This window comes from Phycodurus eques, chromosome 8 (genome assembly GCF_024500275.1).
Source record: "Phycodurus eques isolate BA_2022a chromosome 8, UOR_Pequ_1.1, whole genome shotgun sequence".
Classification (NCBI taxonomy): domain Eukaryota; kingdom Metazoa; phylum Chordata; class Actinopteri; order Syngnathiformes; family Syngnathidae; genus Phycodurus; species Phycodurus eques.
In genome coordinates, this window is record NC_084532.1 from 27,054,995 (window position 1) to 27,074,647 (window position 19,653).

General features: G+C 43.6%; 2 protein-coding genes across 2 annotated transcripts; both read right to left on the reverse strand.

The window, feature by feature from the left end:
- Window positions 1-380: 380 nt before the first annotated feature.
- tnni3k (TNNI3 interacting kinase) lies at window positions 381-13,833 on the reverse strand. Its single transcript, XM_061684378.1, has 25 exons — window positions 13,487-13,833; window positions 11,852-11,960; window positions 11,676-11,761; window positions 11,209-11,306; window positions 11,012-11,122; window positions 10,837-10,935; window positions 10,481-10,619; window positions 9,878-10,022; window positions 9,702-9,806; window positions 9,503-9,597; window positions 8,369-8,518; window positions 7,595-7,678; window positions 7,463-7,519; window positions 6,076-6,168; window positions 5,451-5,508; window positions 5,176-5,370; window positions 4,810-4,914; window positions 4,683-4,735; window positions 4,482-4,534; window positions 3,742-3,874; window positions 3,198-3,307; window positions 2,228-2,287; window positions 1,917-2,086; window positions 1,218-1,297; window positions 381-471 (listed from the first exon to the last, which is right to left on the reverse strand). The coding sequence occupies exons 1-25, from the start codon at window positions 13,524-13,526 to the stop codon at window positions 392-394; spliced, it is 2,508 nt and encodes an 835-aa protein (XP_061540362.1). The 5' UTR covers window positions 13,527-13,833; the 3' UTR covers window positions 381-391.
- A 352-nt stretch (window positions 13,834-14,185) lies between these two features.
- fpgt (fucose-1-phosphate guanylyltransferase) lies at window positions 14,186-18,724 on the reverse strand. The gene is made up of 4 exons (XM_061684379.1): window positions 18,541-18,724; window positions 17,712-17,879; window positions 17,437-17,529; window positions 14,186-16,302 (listed from the first exon to the last, which is right to left on the reverse strand). The coding sequence occupies exons 1-4, from the start codon at window positions 18,632-18,634 to the stop codon at window positions 14,906-14,908; spliced, it is 1,752 nt and encodes a 583-aa protein (XP_061540363.1). The 5' UTR covers window positions 18,635-18,724; the 3' UTR covers window positions 14,186-14,905.
- Window positions 18,725-19,653: the final 929 nt, after the last annotated feature.

Sequence of the window (19,653 nt, forward strand, 5' to 3'; positions counted from 1 at the left end):
TTAATATGCTGTATCTCTCCCAATAGCGCTGCCCAGCATGTTGTGGCACAACGTGGTACTAGACTAAAGGCGCGCAACTCAAAAGTCGGACTTGTATGCAGTTAAAACCCATACAAAATAAAAATTAAAAAAAACGATCGATGAATCTCGATACAGTGTGGATTCATTGTGAATACAATAAATTTAGTCATCACAAATTTTATTGATTGATTGATTTTAAAATAAAAAAACGTAGTCAATGATAAATACTTCAATACTAATAATACTAAATTAAAAATGAACCATGAGTGCAATCTAATCAACAAAACCCCTCAACTACACATACAATTATATACAGCTTCACCAACAAGGGAAAAATGTGTTAGTTACAGTTAGTTACCGTAAGATATTGTTAGTTACTGTCTTCAAAGCTGCCATTGCTGCCGAAGGAGGAGCAGAATCGCATGGTGCTCATGGGATCAGACACGTAACCTGCAAAAATATAAAAAATAAAATGAATAAAATACAACATGTGACAGTTAAGACACAAAGAAATATTTCACGGCCTTATATTGATATGTATCGATTTGTAGCAGTATTAACTCATTCACTGCCATTGACGTCTTTAGAAGTCAAATATCCATTTTAACTGGGAGGGCTTGCAAATAGGGCTGCAATAATTCATCAATTATTTCGATTACAAAATGAGGTTGATAATTTTTCTACACGGACTAATGTTGCTGCAGTCAAACGCACCAATAAGTGTAGAAATAGAAGGGTCCTTAAAACAGAGAGAATGTCCCAAATTTGGGATCATTTTACACTTAACGAGGGGGGGGGGGGGGAGTGCAATGTGTACCACAACAGCACGTCTACGATCGCGAAACATGTTAGTTAAAGTCATACACACACATTCAAAGTCACAGATACTACAGTACAACGTGAGCGTGGCGACGATAAGTGGAAAAAGAAAATACCTGCACTACTCATGCATGTCATTGCGTTTAATAAGGCAAAATCAATTATTATCTGACTAATCGATGGGATGGATTGCTAGAATACTTGAGTCTAAAAATAGTTGACATTATTTTTAGCTGCAGCCCTAATTTAAAGTATTACTTCCTTATCATAGGAAATAAATGTATTTGCATCCATCCCCTAAAACCATAAATATTACATTAAATTTTGATACGACAAATCAATATTGAATCGTTCCAATAATATAGCAGTGAACAAACCATTGCGATCAATGGGCGAAAACTGCATGCTCCTTCTTATTTCCTCCAATGAGAGGCCTCCAGATGCACGCCTCCGCTCGCTGAAAGTCAAAAATCAAAGCAAATCAAATATTTATGATGAGGGTACTACCATGCTGTAGTGGTTAGCAGATCTGCCTCACAGTCAAGAATGAATTTAAACTAAAAATAGATGACCTTTACAGTATTATGATCGTGGTTGTTATTACAGTACATTTCGGTGGCCTAGACAATATTTAGGACTCCACTTAGTGCTTGATCACAATGTTGTATAAATAAAACCCAATGGAATGTTTGATACTCATTAGAAGGGCCGGCTCCGGTTGAGTTGGCCGGCTCCTGGGTGACATGCGATTGTTTTAATGCATTTGCTGCCCTTTGTTGTCTGTTACGTATCCAAGCAACTCCACGTGCCACTGTTGCCGTATTGCTGTTTCTGTCATAGCAATTGTTAAACAAGAGCGCTTTGTCTAGCGCTTGTACAAATAAGAGCAACAAAGATATGGTATGAGGTTACGGGCCTAGATGGCGGTGAGAAGAAAACGTTTGTTACCGCTCGGAACGTAACACATTACAAATGTGATAAGGCAGTGCTTCTCCAATTTGGATCTCCAAATTCATTTGAAATGAATTATGATGTCGTAGCATTTTTTTTTTTCCTTTCTGCGGTTTTCTTCTCACCTCTGGCTCCAGAAGGCGTAGGCTCGAGTGTTGAGCGCGTACTCCAGCTCGAACCTGGACCGCAGCGCGGCCACGTGACCCCGGCTGGGTCCGGCGCGGGCCAGAAGGCAGTCGGAGGACGAGGAGGGCGACAAGGAGCCGCTGCTGTTACTGGAGGCGGGCGACATCAGCTTTGGACGCACACAAACGCACAGACAGTAGAACACGCTCAGCAGGCGCAGTTATAATGATCATTTTAGAAAAAAATACAAAAATAAATACATATAGGAAGCCTATTGTTTGGAAACATTGTGACAAATTCTATAGTGTACCTCAACGTTGCATAAGCACTCCTCCAGGTTGGTGACCACTTCAGAAAACTCTGGACGGTCCTGCAATTGGATATAAATGTATTTTTATTCGAATTCAATTTCGAATATTTTTTTTCTGTGAAATTGTATTCATTTATTCCCAACAGTCTCTTCCTTTCATTGCATTTTTCTTGGCTGCACTGCTGCCAGTACATGTACGTTGGATTTTTGTTGTCCAATCAGATTTCAGCCTCTATGTGTTGTCAATCTAATCTGCCCACGGCCTCCGCAATCAGTAGTGCTGGCCCAAAGCTTTATTAACAATGGTACTCTTTCTTTAACGCATCAGGTTTTAAATGCATCCTCACAGGGCCGGAGTGCTGGCCCTCAGTCATGTCAGTATTTTTCCGTTTTTTTAAACATATATTTCTAGATGAATAAGCACAGAGCTTGTAAACAAGATAATATGTTCTAGCATGTGAAAGAGAACCTCGCCATGCTCCATTAAGCTTGCACTCTGGTTAAAAAAAAAACAAAAAAAAACGAAAAAGAGAAAAATTGCGGCATAAAGGGTACATCATACAGGTCATGTGTGCTATTCATTTTTGCACAGCCCAGCAATGACGTATTATCTGGAGATGTGAATGCGCCATTCATTAGCGCTGAATGCGTTTGCAGCCGACTCAGCGTCCTTCGCCCCAACGGGATTAAGGAGCAAAGCGAGCGCATCCAAGCAGTTTGTCGGTAAGATAATTTTACAGCTCGGAGAATAAAAGTGAAAGAGTCAACGAAAGAGTCAACACATTTTACTTCATCTCAATCCTTTACATAGATTTTTTTTTTTTTTTTTTTTAAGTATGCAATGTTTTTCTACTACTCATTATAAGGTTTTGGGGTTTTTTTTCTTAGTGGAATGATAAAGACGCCAGTGTACAGAAGCTCGTGAACACAACTGATCTTTTCAATGATAAAGGATCGTTATTATCGTTACCTCTGGACATGCGTTCCATCCCCTCATCAGAAGTGCAGAGATGGGTTTAGGGATGGAGTAGCCAACAGGAGGCCGGATGTGATGGTAGGCCATGTCTGCTGCTGCGGCAGCTGAGGACGGCAAGACAGAATTTTCTCACGAGGGCAACTCGCGTTAGAATCGCGGCTCATAGTTTGCACTGTATTTCCCGTATTTTGAAGCAATTGTTCTTTTATTGGTTTTTCAAGTATACAAGCAGGTTTATAATTGCCATGACATCTATGCTAAATTCCTGTAGTCCGTCTATGGCGTCTTGCCTCATATATTTAGCATTAAGCTCGCACACAATTATACGGTTCGGTTTAACATTTTGATGTTTAAATATCATTTTTAAATTGTTTTAAATTTCATAAAGTATTTTGATTTTATAGCGTATTTTGATATGGTCTCTCTGTATCGGGGATCTGCAATTGGCTGGCGACATAGAACAGGGGGTACCCCGTCTCTTGCTTAAAGTCAGCTGGGACTGGAAAGCACATTCAATATGACGTGAGGGAAAAATTACCAGGCTTCAAGTGTGCGAAGGGAATCTCTCCAGTCAGCAGCTCCCACAGACAGAGGGCGTAGCTGAACATGTCTGCCTTGACTGAGTAGCGAGTACACTGAGTGAAGACCTCGGGAGCCATCCATCGCAGGTTCTTCAAACGAGCGCATGCACACAAAAACGGAAGACTCATTGAGAAAAAACAAAAAATGCTCTTTGAAAAACACACACAGGCGCAGTTGCTATGGCGAACAATGCATTTGTGCCAAGGGCAACTCCGTTTCTTCCTACAGGCGGCTCTCAAGAGATGCGGCACACTTAGCAACCAAACTGCAGGCTAAGCATGACGAATCATCACGCCGAGACAAAATCTGCATGAAGGCGGTTTGGTGGGCTGCTGGGTAATTGATTGCAGGTGCACGCAGGCCCCCAGCTGCAGGTTTAACCGCAGTGGATTTGGTACCCGGGCCTTCAGTGGCGACTTACCCGACTTAATCCACCTCTGAATACCACGACTATATCATGTCGCAAACAAACAAACCATCGATACTTTTTTTTTTTTTTTTCACCTTTCACTCAAGCAGCGGTGTAAAAAAAAATAAAATAAAATAAATACATTTAAAAAATTGAAAAAGCGATGCAGTGAAAGTAGTTTTTCTGAGTCTGAATGCCCCGGGCAGATCACATTGACATGGCAACACGTGGAAGATTAAATCTGATTGGTCAACAAAACGGGCAAACTCAAAGAAGGCGTGACTTACCCCCGGCTGCTTGGTCATGTTGTCCTCATCCACAGACTGGAGGAATCTGGACTCTGCAGACATGAATCTGTGTTCAGTGTTTAGTAGTGAGGTCACTTGAAACAGTGTTTCTCAACCCTCACTCACTCACAGTCGACAGAAAAAGTTTGGACTGTTCGATACGTGATTTGCTGGCGAGCAGTCTGACAAACCAAATCTTACCCCCGAAATCGGCCACCACCGCGTGTCCGTCCTCATAGAGAAGAATATTGTGACTGCAGAAGAGCACACGTGTCATTGAACCCAACAACTGCTCATGCCGCGTGCGTGTTATTAGCGTGGCACATGCCTGTTGAGGTCTCTGTGGATGATGGGCTGGGTGAGGTTGTGCAGGTACTCCATCCCCTTGGCCACGTCCATGGCGATGATGAGCTTGGACTGCAGATCAATAAGCCTGTCCATTGACACGTCATTAAAGCGGCAGCGACTTAAAGGCCGAATCGATGCCTTGCCCCTTGCCAATCGCACACAGCCCTTAACGTCCGTCGGTCGATACCCCAGAGTGCACCGGGGCACACGGTTAGCGCAACGCTTGATCCGGATCGATGACGATTGCGACTAAAGTGGAGGGATTGCTTCCAAAAAAAAGTATTCCCGGGGAATTTAGGGGCACACGTGGAAGTTACGATTAATTGGCGTTGCCTCCCTCACTCACCTCTTCTGCTCGTGCAAGAGCGCGAAGAGCGACCCCCCCGAGATGTACTGGGTGACGATGGCGAACTGGCTGGGGTCGTCCAGACAGGCGCCCACGAACTGGATGATGCAGGGGTGGTTGAGACGGCACAGGATGGACACCTCGCGGCAGAACATGTCCACGTCTGACTTGGAGCAGTACGTGTTGGCTCTGTAGCTGCAGACGACAGCAAATGATGAAGGTAGTGGAGAGGGGGGGGTGGGGAGGGGGGAAAGGTGCACCATGCGGATATTTACCGTTTAATCGCTACTATTTTGTTGCGACATTTGCCTTTGTAAACCCTGCCGAAGGAGCCTGCGGGTGAAGCAAAAGTTGTATTCGCGAGTAATATTTGAAGATTGGACACACCAAAAAAAAAAAAAAACATTTTTAAAGTTATCAGTCGGAAAAGGGTGGCATGCCCTCTCCAGGTCGGGGATGAGATCCTGCCCCAAGTGGAGGAGTTCAAGTATCTTGGGGTCTTGTTCGCGAGTGAGGGAAGAATGGAACGGGAGAGCGACAGGCGGATCGGTTCGGCGAAGCTCTCGATTTACAGGTCGATCTTCGTTCGGGAAGCTCGGTCATCCGGGAGGATCTCAGAGTGGAGCCGCTGCTCCTCCGCATTGAGAGGAGCCAGATGAGGTGGCTGGGGCATCTGATTCGGATGCCTCCCGGACGCCTCCCCGGTGAGGAGACCCCGGGGACGACCCGGGACACGCCGGAGAGACCACGTCCTTCGGCTGGCCCGGGAACGCCTCGGGATCCCCCCGGAAGAGCTGGATGAAGTGGCTGGGGAGAGGGAAGTCTGGGCGTCCCTGCTAAAGCTACTGCCCCCGCGACCCGACCCGGATAAGCGGTAGAAAATGGATGGATGGAAGTTACCAGATCCAATGATTTCGTTAAATTCCAATTCGGACAGCTGAAGATGGAAATGAGAGGGGAGGCTGGCCCTGAGTAGAAGAACTTCTGCTTTTTCTGGAACAACAACAACAACAACAACAAAGTTACAGTTCAATATTCACGAGGGATGCGCATAATTATTGTGTCAATTCATTGGTTGCATAGATTTTTTTGATGACACATTTGTGTTCACCATGCTAATTGTTTGAACCTAGTCTCCATTATTTGCGTTTTGTTTTTGTTTTTGTGCGCTTTCTGAAAAGTCCCAAGATCCTACAAGATGGCGCAAAAGATGCACTGTCGAAAAAGGAAAGTAGTACTTTGAACCTGTGCATATGTGCAAATTTGTACCCTTAATATCCAGTTTAAGGTCAAGCTACTAGTACATACTTTGTCCTCACTAGTAAGGCAATTCAGTGTACTAGTATAATGACGAGGGTACACTAGTAAAACGACTGCGTCTTACTAATAATGTTGTTTTTCCCCTCAATACTAGTACACTTTTGGCCTACTGGTGCACAATTGAACCTTACAAGTCAACTACTGTGCTCCTAGGAGTAACACTCCTAGATCCTAAAGGTCAGCATGTGTCACACACTAGTGGCCTGGTGAACCCTTTTAGTAGCACCAAAATTCCCACTAGTAGATTCACAATAACATCTAGTTGCCCTACTAGTATGCCAAGGTTGTCCTCCTAGTGTGCAGAAACGTGGAAGCAGAGGAAGGCAGTAGTGGGAAAAACGTTATTTGTAAGACACAGTTGTTCTACTAGTGCGCCCTAGTCGTCCTACTAGTGTGCTTAATTTCAGGCCTACGAGTGCACGAGCACACTGGTACATGGTCCTTTATCTAGATATCAAGGATACTAGTACGCTCTTTGTCATTACTAGTAAAACAATTCAGCGCACTCGTACAGTAACAACAGCATGCTGGCAGAATGACTGTGACTTACTAGTAACATGTTTTCCAACACTGTATGATATTAGTGCACACTAGTAGGACAACTAGTTACTGGTGAAGCAAAAATGTACACTGGTTGACATCTGCATGCTACTGTACTAATAGTGACATTATTAAATTCTACTGGTGAACATCTAGCGCTTCACCAAAAGTATCAGTAGTATGACAATGTCAACTAGTGCACAGTTTTGCCTCACTAGTAACATTTCGTCATTCTACTGGTATGCCAAAGTTGTCCGACCAGTGTGCAGAAATGTTATACAGGTTGCAGAAAAGCCCTACTTGTTGTGGGTACGTAGTTGCGTGTAATTGCATACTAGTAGCATATGGAAAGCCATTTGAGCATTCAAAGCAACACGCGAGATGACAGCCAGGTGAAAATGTGGGGAAATCCGCTCCACCTGGTTACCTTTCGTCATGCTCTTGATCTTCCCGAGAGGCGACGGCACAGAAACGTACGAGCCATCTGGAGGAGCGAGTCGGCAAACTTAGACCGGCATTCGTGTGGATCTTTGCGCGGCTCCCTTGGTTTTGGACTCACCCCCTCCTGGCTGCGAGTACTCATTGCAGGGAGAGTCATCCGGGCGCTTGTAGTGTTTCAGCAAAGTGACGATCGCGTCGTGACCTGCGGTGGAAATGGGCAAAACAAAACAAAACAAAACAAGCACACAAAAAAACATCAAATAAAAAGGCAGCGTTGATGCGCATGCATATATTCTTTAGCCTCTGTGTTAAACGACTCATATTATCTCCATTTATGTCAGAATTACTGCCCCCATGTGGCCAAGGGACCCACATCAGAAGTAGCTGCACAATCGCAACAAATTAATCACAACGCGCAAACTGTTTCATTATTTATGATCGATTTCATTTGTCACTACTTGTTTTTTTATAACGTACAATATTATAGAGTGCAATTTTCCTTATGAATTCACACATGACAACAATCTTGTTGTGTTTTACGTGATGCTGGAACGGATTAATGGCTTTTCCATTCATTTCAATTTGGAAAGACGATTTGATATACAAGTGTTTCGAGTTGCGAGCATGGTCGAGGCACGAATTGAAATTGTAAGTCAAGGTACTACTGTACAAATACAATACAATGTTCAAAAACAGTGACGTGGACTGACATACAATTGACACTCACATTAAAAACAATTGTAATTGCCTATAGACGTCACAAGATGGCGGCAAAGCACTTTTTTTTTTTTTTTTTTTTTTTTTTTTTTTTTTTGACAAAGCCACGGCCTAACTAAATGAAGCTCCTGCCCCTCAGTTCAACATATCATGACGCCCCTGGTAGACTCTTCACCTTTCTCATAAGCCCACATGAGGCAGGTCTGCTCATCCTTTTCCCCGCTGGACCGGCTCGGATCGCAGGCCACGAGGTTCATGTCGGCCCCGTTGTCCAGCAGGAACTGCACCAGTCGGATGTGACCGTGAAAACACGCGCTGTGTAGAGCTGTCGGACAAAATGGTGGATATCACAGCCACGTACCAATGACTATACAGTGAACCCCCGCTATATCGCGGTTCTGCGTTCACCCAAACCGCCCCCCACCCTCGCTGTATTGCAGACTTTTAAGCCATCGGTTTTGAACTCTTTAAAGCTACAGTATGTCATTTATGGCGCCCCCTCCTAAGCTAGCATTCTGCATTACAGCAAAAGAACAGAGCCGTCGCTTCAATATGACATAGGCAATGCATGTTATGCCCCTTATATGTGATTCTACAACATTTGTACGATGTTTTGAAGGACATGCGTCATTTCCATGCCGTCATTTGCAGTGCGCCACCGGCCGGCCCGTCGCCGGAAACGAATAGGGCATTCACCAAATATGAAAAAAAGAAGATACTGACAAATGCAGCAAGATATTAGAGAAGCAGAATGGCTTAATCAGCATTGCATTATCTCCTCTAGTAGTGCCTAGGGTGAAATGGCTTTTTTCATTTTATTAATTTCTTTTTTGAAACGAAAAAAAAAAAAGTTGGGGATTATAGCGTTAAATCTTTTCAATCATAAACCCAAGGGATTGTATGACGATGCAACAGGTTCTGAATGCTTTTTTTTTTTTTTTTTTTTTAAGATTTCACTGGATATGTTGATGTGCCTTATTAATTGAGTATTGTTTATGTTGTTTTTTGTTCCATGTTTAGTTGTTGTTCTGGACCAGGACACCAGTAATATTTTGTCATTTTCAAATGAAGGAAAGTAAAATAAAAATGTCATATTGTAATGTGAAAAAAATGGAAGTTATTTTATTTTGCCAAGTATACTTTAGAAAGTGTGTTTTAATCAGTTTAAATGTGTTTAAAGCGTGTAGGAGGGGTAAAACCTTTTTCTTTCAATGTATATAGTCCAGCTATGATGCAAGATGTGAACGCATCCCCCGCGATCAACGGGGCGTTCGCTGTAAGATGTCGGATTCTTTTTGAAACAATTCACCTGTGTGTCCATCTCTGCCCTGGTGGTTGATGCTCATGGCATTCTGGCTCAACAAAAACTTGACCATTTCCAAGTCTTTACCATAGGTGCATGCGCTAGGATGTAAGACAGAAGAAGTTCATTAGGACCTCAGAGGGATAAGAATGGCGCGACGGCCCGCGATCGCCGCTATTTGAGGAAATACGGGAAAAGAAAACACCTGTGCAGTGATGTCTCGCTGAATATGTTCTCCTTGGTAAGACTCTCCGCGCCAGACAGCTGGATAATCTCCTTCACGACCTCATATTTGCCATTGTAGCAGGCCCTGGGTGCGAACACAATATATCAGTTAGTCTGCCGCAAAGCAATATCGCAACGCCAAAGCCGCCCCTTTACAAGTGTAACGGCGTATCTCCGTAGATGTTGGTGGCGTGAGCCTGTGCGTCCAAGTTGCCCTGAAGGAGGAAGCGGATGACTTCATGGTGGCCAAAGCGGGCACAGAAGTGGAGGGGCACGTGGTCCTCATTGTCCTGAGCGTTCACTGGAGACAAGTTACACACAAACACACACGCACACACAAACACACGTATTAAAAAAATGAAATAATAATTCCCATGGCTGTGACCGTAATTCTTGGTGGCAAGAAAGTATGATGTGTTCAAGTACAGTGTTTAAACTAACAAAATACAGATAATAGTTCATGTTTTGATCATGTGGGTTTAAGCACAATAATGCATTGTAAAAATGCATTATACATAGGTAGAAGGGTTTTCCAGAGTTTTGAGGTCAACTTTGGGGGGTGCGCATTACACATGGGTGCGCATTATACACAAGAAATTGTTCACATGCTAGTTATAATTAATGGGTGTAGGGATCATGAGGGGTCCTTGGAAAACTGATTTTTAGTTTACCAATTCCAGGACTAAAGGATTGCCCTCCTTGTTCCAATACTTTTTTTTTTTTTTTGTAGCGGAGATTATATGGGCCTGAAGGTCTTACCGTTAGCTTTTCCCCCTTCCCCGACCAGAAGCGCAATGATGTCAAGGAAACCCTTGGCTGCGGCCAGATGCAGCGGCCGGTCGCCCACTTCTCCACTGGCGTTCACATCCGCGCCAAACTTCAGCAGCAGTTTGGAAAGCTGGTCGAAAAAACATACAGTACAAAAAAGAAAAACTTCAATCGGTAGAGGACTCTGGTCCAGCAAAGCCCTCTCTGCTGGCTTAAACGCTATCAAAAGCACTGACGTACATTTACAACTTAAATTCTATTAGTTTAATCTAGTTGGCCTGGACGGTGGCGAAAGAATGTGTTGAAAAGTGACGGGCGTCGTCCATGAATCGATCGATTGGATTTACCTGCTCATTGCCGTTGTAGGCGGCGATATGCAGCGGGGTGAAAAACACAGCATCCTGGACATTGACAGAAGCCCCATGCTGGAGGAGAATATCAGTCGCCTGCACGCAAACAACCCGTCGGCTAACCCAGCCGAGAGGGGCATCGATGAGTCCTCTCGCCCTGGCGCGCTCTCACCTCCATGTGTCCGGCCAACGTGGCGACGTGCAGGGCGGTGAGGGCTCCGTAGCCCAGCTGCTGTACGTCCGATCCCCCGTGGAGGAGCGCGGTAACCAGCTCGCCGTTGTCCTGACAGCAACGGAGCCGCAGAAGCGATATGTTCGCGGTGGTCGGCCATTGACGAACACGGACGTGCATTTATTGGATCTGTTCACCTTGTACGCAGCCAAGTGGAGTGCAGTGAATCCGTTCTTGGTCAGTCTGGAAGGGCGGAGACCTTTGACCATCAAAGAGCTGATATGTCCCTTGTTACCTGGATACGCCCACATAATGCACCGTTACAGTGGATAGAAAAAGTCTACACACCCCTGTGTGTTGCAAGGTTTTGGGCGATATAAAAAAAAAAAAAAAAAAAAAGGATTTGAAAGTTTCACCACCATTAATGTGACCTTGACACCAATGACTGCTTTTCTATTAGCGCCATTTGGTGGTATCTTCGCGTGTTACAGAAAGAACACCAGAAACAGCTGACGATATAGGCAACAGGATAAAAACGCAAATAGGTGAGTTTGCAAATTGGTTGACTGTAACTCCAGAAGGTTGTCTTCAGAAAAGTCGCTAGTAATCTGTCCTTCCACTCCAACATAGCGTTTTGTTGACGAGTTATTAATAGCACGCATACCTTCGCACACACAGCAGAGATGCAGCAGGGACAGGCCTCTCTCTGTCCGGTAGTTCAAGTTGACCTTCTGAAACGCCTCGTCTGAGCTGTGCCGCGGAGAAAAAAAAAGAAATACAATCCCATCGCCTGCCTGTGCAGCGAGCCAGAAAAGCAAGCAAAACAGACACGGGTTCAACCTGAATGCAAGTTTGAGGTCCACCAGCTCGCTGTCTTTGAGCCGGAGGTCATCTTCCAGCTTCTCCAGGATCAGCGAGTACGACTCGCTCACCTTCTTCTTCCACTCATCTTAAGCGGCAGACAAAATGAGTTTCTCATCCGTTACTCAGTGTACAGCATATAGAATGATCCATTCGTCCATTTTCTATATCGCTTATCCTCATTAGAGCCGTAACGTAACCTCTTATATTTGTTCTGGTAATTGAGTTGTTTTTCATAAAATTGGTTCATTAAAACAGATTTCTTAACTTTTCATTTTTCTCTTGATAAATCAAACTGTTTAATTTATTGTCAATAGAAAATGAAGAAGAAAAAAGACTGGTAACATTTGAATATATATAGCATTTTATTTTGTCAAATCATTGTTTAATTTATTACAATCGAATAGATTTTAATATTGAAAATTATGCCTATTCCGGCAAAGTTTTTGCCGAGATGCGAGGCACGGCCTGAACTGGTCGCCAGCCAATCGCAGGGCACATATGACAAAGGAGCATTCACACTCATATTGACACCTGAGGACAATTTGGAGCCGTGGGTGTCAAAGTCATTTTTTGTCGCAGGCCACATCACTGTTTTGGTGTCCCTCACAGGGCCGCTAAGTATATAGTAAACATACAACTCATCATGTTATTACATGCACACGATTGTTATTACATACTCACAATTGCCCTAAAAATGATTCTGATATTAGAAAATCGAACTTGAAATGAAAAATGTATTCAGAAACTTTCAATTGGAATTAATAGGAATTGAGAAGAATAAACAGGAATAAAACTGAAATTTACCAAACTGAATGTTGTCTCTTAATAGCGAACGTAAATACAGTTTTTAAAAAAAATCTGAGTTTTTTTTAAGTTGGACGGCTTCATCACATCTCAGATGGATTTGCATCTCCAAATTGGTTCAAAATGCTGCGGCTCGTCTTTTAACTGGAACATGCCAAGAGGGAACGCCGAAATCCTATTCTGGATTTTAAGAGTTCATTTTCAGATTCTTCTGTTTGTCTTCAAATGTCGAAATGGTCTTGCTCCGCTTTTCCACTTTATTGAGTCTTTTTCTTTTTTTTCCCCCTCCATTTATTTGTTTTTAACTTTGTTCATGTTTTATTGCTCCTAATTAACATGATGTTCAATTGTCCTTAGTTGGCTTTGTATTTATGTACGCCACTTGGTTTTAGCTGCAGTTGTTCTTCAGGTGCTCTACAAATAAAATTGCGCTGAGTGCAGTCTAGGCAAATAATCATTCCCGCCTACGGCTGGCCAATTTTGTAATCTTCAATTAACCGAAGAGGTTTGGAACGCAGGAGGACACCGAACTAACCAGACAAACGCACGCGAGCACGGGTACAGCATGCAAACTCCACACGGGAAGGCCGGAGCCCAAGATTCGAACCCCAAACCGCAGAACTGTCAAGCGGCTGTGGCTAACCAACATTTCACCTTGCTCCCCCTCACACTGCTTCTGGTTAACAACTACAAAATTTCAAAGTTGAACACGCCACAGCAGACCAGCTAAACACTCGTCCGCCGCGCTACCCACGTGGAATCAATAGCATTCAAAAGGACAAAATGTCACCCCCGCCAGTCCAGTACCTGTACACGTCTGCGATGGTCTGGATTTGTAGTTCCCCATTGATAAGGTCTCGTGTCCCGTGTGTTGGCGTAAAGGCCGTCAGTCATACAATCGCTCCCTCTGCCACAATTGCACATGTCCCGATAAAGACGGGATCATGGCGGCGGGCTAAAAATAATAACGGCCAAACAAACGCCGACAACTGATCTCCCTTCATCGCCGTGACACGTGAGTGTGTGTGTGTGTGTGTATGTGACATAGCAGGTAATCCTTCTGTTCAAAGGTTCACGGGGCGGAGGGTTTCATCTCGTCCCTTTGGGGAACAACTAATGAAAAATCTCAATGTCCCACTGTTTAAAGCTGAAACCTTTGTGGTATTTTGCCCATTTTTCCTTTTTTTTTTTTTTGCAAATAAATGCTCTAAATCAGGGGTCCTTAAGCACCGGGCGAGGGACTTGTATTGGGCCGCAGGGCGGTTGGGTCCCAGGTCAGGCAGAGATAATGAACAAAAGTATTGTATTCATCATCAGTCTGAATAAAGTTTTAGTTTGAAAATCGGGCGCGTCCGCCCGTTCCGATGTCAAAATACTCGACTCGGTAATGAAAAACAATTAAGGCCACAAGCTAGCAACAATGAGTAAAAAAAAAAAAAAAAACAATTATTTGAAAAGGGGAACAGGCCAAATAATGAGACAAGAACCTTCCAGAAAAACAAAAGTTGTGGTTTATTGGTTGTTGACGAGCACACGTAACCCACGCTGCATAATTTATTGCGACAGACTCGCAAATGAGGCGATGAAGACATCAAAACTGCTTCGGCACATGCACTCCGCATTAAAAGAAAAGCCTTTGGACTTTTCTGGAACAATAAAAGATTACCCCAAAATGGCACCGGCTCGTTGAAGAGAAACAAGCGCAGCGCTCGCACTAATAACAGCGCCTACATTCAGTGTCATGGTGATTTGTATATTTAACCTTTTTTTCTCCATTTCTATAATGGTCCCTCAAAATGTGTCTTTACATGAAATCGTTCTGTGGCTTTAGAAAAAACAAAAAATGTAAAAGTTGGAACCTGCGGCTCTAAATGATAGTATTTCTTTAAAAACAAAAACTCAAACATATACCTAGAAATAGCTAAATAAGAGGAACTGATAATTTTGCAGTGGTCTCATTTTTTTTCCAGTGCTGTACTAAGCTACAAGGGCTGAGAAATTGCTTTTTTTTGACTATTCTGAGTTTATTTGTTCGGCAATAAATTAGATTTTAGTGGCTTCTGTAGTTCAAAGCACATTCACGCTGATGTGCACGGTTTACACTAACAGCATCATCACATCTTGGCTGGATCACTATAATGCATGCACTTGACTTTGGAGTCAGCCAGTCCTCCCTCAAAGCGTGTCCAGTTAGTCCAGCATGCTGCTGCTCGCCTCATAACTGGTTCATGATCTCCGTGTGATGTCATGATAGAGTTCTTTCCGGAAGTTCAGCATCTCCTGCAGATTCTTACACTGCAGGGCCTCGTGCACAGAGATCAGCTTTGTGTCTTTGGGTACGTTGAAGGCACATCTGCCCAGGACGGCCTGCAGCATGTTTAGCGACAAGGAGAACGAGTGTCGTTGGTCCTCGCAAATGGGAAACAAACAAACGGTCCACAAACTACAGCTGGACACGTCACCGGAAAACCTCAAACCATGACCGTCCAGACCCCAGAGGGACACGCAGGTGTCCAGAGTCACACCAAAAAGAGTCAACGCTTCCATAGATTCGGAAGCTTTCACGCAACATTTTAAGTTGTCGTCGATTCCGAAGACGACTGTTAAGAAGCCAGTTCTTTCCCGTTGGGTCACACACAGCGAATGCATGAAGACCCCATCGGGCACCGAGGTATCGGGTCTGACCCAGCAGCTGCTGACCACTGAGCCCCTGCCGACGGACACTCTCTCTCCCAGTCTGGAGTACTCCACCACGGATCCGGCTCCCACAGAGCAACTAGGTTCCAGGACGCTGTGCATCACGCAGGATGCCGCATCTGCCTTTTCATTCGGGTGTACGCTGAACGCAGACGACAGGAGACCCAACTCGCTCCTCAGGGCGTCATCCTCTGTGAGGTGGAAGATGTATTCCGTCGTGGTCCCGATGTGATAAAACTTGGAGTTATTGAGGAGGATCACGTTTAGCGGCGTTCCTCTGAGAAGACGGAAAATCTTCTGGCGGATTTCCACCAGGCCGCCGTCCTGTTTGGTGACATTGGCCGTGTTGCGGGTGTATTCTATCGAGGCCAGCGGGCCTAACGCTTGGAGGAAATCGCCGTACGCGTCGATCTCGCACTCCAACGGTCCGACCTCTTTGAGCACACCGAGGAGACACTGTGACGTATCAAAGTCTACATAGTAGCTACTGTCCGTGTAGACAAACTCGCCATCGGATATAACAGAACCGCTTCTCCTCTGACAAACGGCACCCGTGTCTCGCATCGCATCAACGCTAGGCTTGTGGAGAAAGCGCAAGCAGCTCCTGGTCTCCATTTCTGAGCATGCGGTCTCCTCACAAGGCTCCAAAACAAACACGCCGTGGGTGGTGCCGATGGACAGCGGCGACGGGTGGGCTAAAGCCGTAAAGCCCGGCTTGTCGAACGCAACGCTCTCATCTCTGGCGATACTGTAGAGCTCAATGTCGTCCGCGCAGGTCACCAGCACGCCGGGCTTCATCTGTGCGGGGAAATCCACATATATGGCCAGTTTGAGCTCCAGCATCTGGTAGAGGGGCTCGCCCAGCGGCACGGCGGCGAAGATCTTCCCCAGCGCGCTGGCACTGGGCAGGCGCTGACTCGAGCCACCTGGAGGGATGTTGAAAGAGAAAAAACAGTTCACTTTCTTGTGGCAAAAGAGTCATTAGTGATGATTCAGCCAGTGGCGTATCGTGGGTTTGCTACCTGGGCTGTAACTTGGGACTTGCATTGTGACGATACACCAAATGTAAAGATAAAATTCATATATCCATTTCTGACCCACAATTCAGTACACGATTCAATTTTTATGAATACAGCCCCACTTAAATTAATTTTGGGATGGTGTCTTTGAAGGGGGAATTACTCGTGTATATGCGCATCCCCCCCCCCAAAAAAAATTTCAAAAATCAATGCTGCGCATTAACCACAGGTACAGGAGAAAATAACAAAAATAAAAAAATTTCCCATTTTATAAATGTATTCCCCCATGCAGAGGTTATGAAAAAGCTGTACACTTTCACTCCAATATGCCACCGCCACCTAGAGGTTACACTTTCATTCCAATATGACATGTATAATATGTGCAGTTGTGCTCATAAGTTTACATACCCTGTGCTCATAAGTTTACATCATGCATTGTAAAAATGCATTATACATAGGTAGAAGGGTTTTCCAGAATTTTGAGGTCAACTTTGGGGGTGCGTATTATACATGGGTGCGCATTATACACGAGAAAACATGTTCCACGTGTTGCCCGTGACCTGGGGGAGTTTTTTGAAATACTTCCAGCGAATAGTCTGGGTCTTGTCAACTACGCGGTTTCTATTTCTGTTCTCAACCAGGAGAAAATGCTTACGACATTGAGGGCCGGAACACCAGCATTGTGATGCTGAATTGGGAATCTGATTGGTAAAAGAACCAGTCCCATTATTAATACATTTTAATTTACATCTGCACTACTGATTCTGAACACCCTGGGCATTGTAGCTTGACATGGTAACACAAAGAAGCTGAAATCTGATTGGACAACAAAAATAATAATAAGAAGAAGAATTCTAAAATCCACAAACATGTACTGGAAGCCCTGCAGCCAGGAGAAATGCTACAAAACGAAGACAAAAGACTTTTAGGAATAATTTATACAATTTCATGGAACAAATATTACAGTTTAGGTGGTAAATGTAGCTTTTAGAGCCACAGAGAAGGCCCATATGACCGCCCACCACTGGAATTATACCCGACCTGCATGAATCAGGATGACTCTCAACCTGCAAAGAGTCGGGCCGTAGATGTCACTCAGCTGCTGCAGAGCGTGAAGGGTGGAGCCGCCGTTGCCTAGAAAACACAAGTAATTATAAATTTAGCTTTATATGTTTCAGTTAATGCAAAAAAAATCAAGTCAGACTGGAATGCCTGTTGAACAAATTTGTTTTTAAATCCCTTTTAAAAAAAAAAAAAAAAAAAGAAAAATGTCCACTGAAGATATTTTATGTTTAACATTAATTAGGAACACTCACCTATTTTACATCCAGGTGGATCCGAGAAGACTTTGTAGGGAATTCCAAGCGGGAGTTCTTTCCTCTCCACTTTTGCCTGGATCTGAAGATCGTAGGCGTCTTTCTGCCACTCGTCCGCGGCGGTTACCGCCACCACGTCCCAGAACTCGCCAGACTCCAACTCCCGACCTTCAGGTAGACCACAAGGAAGCATGTTATTGTTTCAAACCCACGGGCCAGATCCAGCACTACATGTCATTTGACGTGGCCCTTGAAAGCTTGCCACAAAAGTCATACACACTCAAAGTCACAGCTACTACAATAGAACGTGATGATGGCGATCCCAAGGGGACAAAAATAATACCTGCGCCTCACATTGTGCAAACAAAGCAGTGCAGCTCTGCTGCTAGCTAACAGATGTCAAGGCTCACGATATGCTTTTGGCACAATCTAGTCTAAATCACACAAATGCGCAGGAGGAAATGATTACACAAGACAAAAGAAACTAAACACCATTCAATTGGCCTCTCCTGGGCGCTTTTGAATTAAAAATATATATATTAAATGTAATTGATCATACTCATTTGAATCCCTCATAACGGAAAGCTCCACCTTCTATTTTACAGATTTTGGTCACCTAAAGTAAATGTGAGCTTTAGGTGCATAACACTCGCGTAGTTTTATAAATGTAATTATTATTACACGAGTGAAACTTACGCCGTGTTTTAAAAAAAAAAGTTTTCAAAAGTAAGACGCGGCAATTCTAAATCCAATTCATGATTTTTAAATTGTTATAAGGTTGCTTTTACGCCGTTGGCTGTCAATCAATGACACGTCGTGGAAAACTCACCGCGCAAACTGTTGAATTTTTTCAGTTTTTCTCTCGTTGCCATTTTCAACTGTCGGACACAATCCTCGTTCACTTCTTTAGCTCCCGAATCCATCTCTTATGTGTAAAATAAACAATAGAAATATCCTAAAATGAAGTTTGTTTTGAGCAAAAACGCCGTAGTTCCATCACGGCGACAACTTCCCGTTTCACTTCCGCGTTTTGGTCACGTGAGCGTGTGAACGTTAACGATCACGAGAAATGACCGCCATAAGAAATGGAGTATTTGAATAATAAAATATTTTAGAAATAATAAAATATTAGTTAAATATTATTACAATCTGATTAAAATACACTGCAAATTTTTTTTATTTTTTTTTTAAATTACTGTATTAATCTTTGGGGTGTTGTGACGAAAGCAGACATGGAATTAAGACACTTGAGAATTGTTTAAGATTGTGGGAAAAAAACATGCATAATATTTATTCTTTTTCTTATTTAATATAACAAAAAGAAGCACAGGTACAGTAAACCCCTTTAACAGCGGGGGTGGGGGTTTGTTATAAGTTTGCCCGGGCCTCCCATATGCCGTAAAATTTAACAAAACACGCTTTTTAAAACATATAAACACATTTGATCACACAAATATGTGCAAGCATAAAATGTGCAGAAAATACTGTACATGCATGTGCCTTTAAGAGGCGGAGCCTGGTGGGGTGCCGTGTGACGTCGGCGAGTCTGCGTGTGAGTGTCTGGACGTGAGCTGTGGCCTACAGCAGCTTCTAAATTAGTCTGTTCAATTGTGTTTATTGCTAGCCTGATAGCATTTTTGCCGAAGTCATTTTTTTAATAACATTTTCGGAAAACAAGAAAGAACAAATTCAACAAACAAGAAGAGTTCAGTTACCTCGAATCAACCTTTGACAGCAGTCGCATGAAGCCAAAAATGTGGTGGAAACCAAAGTATTGGATCGTATCGAGTCTGAAAAAAAAAGGCACTGAGAGAAAATTTACATATTTTATACACACATTATAAACCATTTAAAATATATTCTATTAAATAGTTGGTCAACTAATTATAATTTGTTGTAATAAAAATCATTAGAAATGAAAAATGAGAATGAGTTAATTATT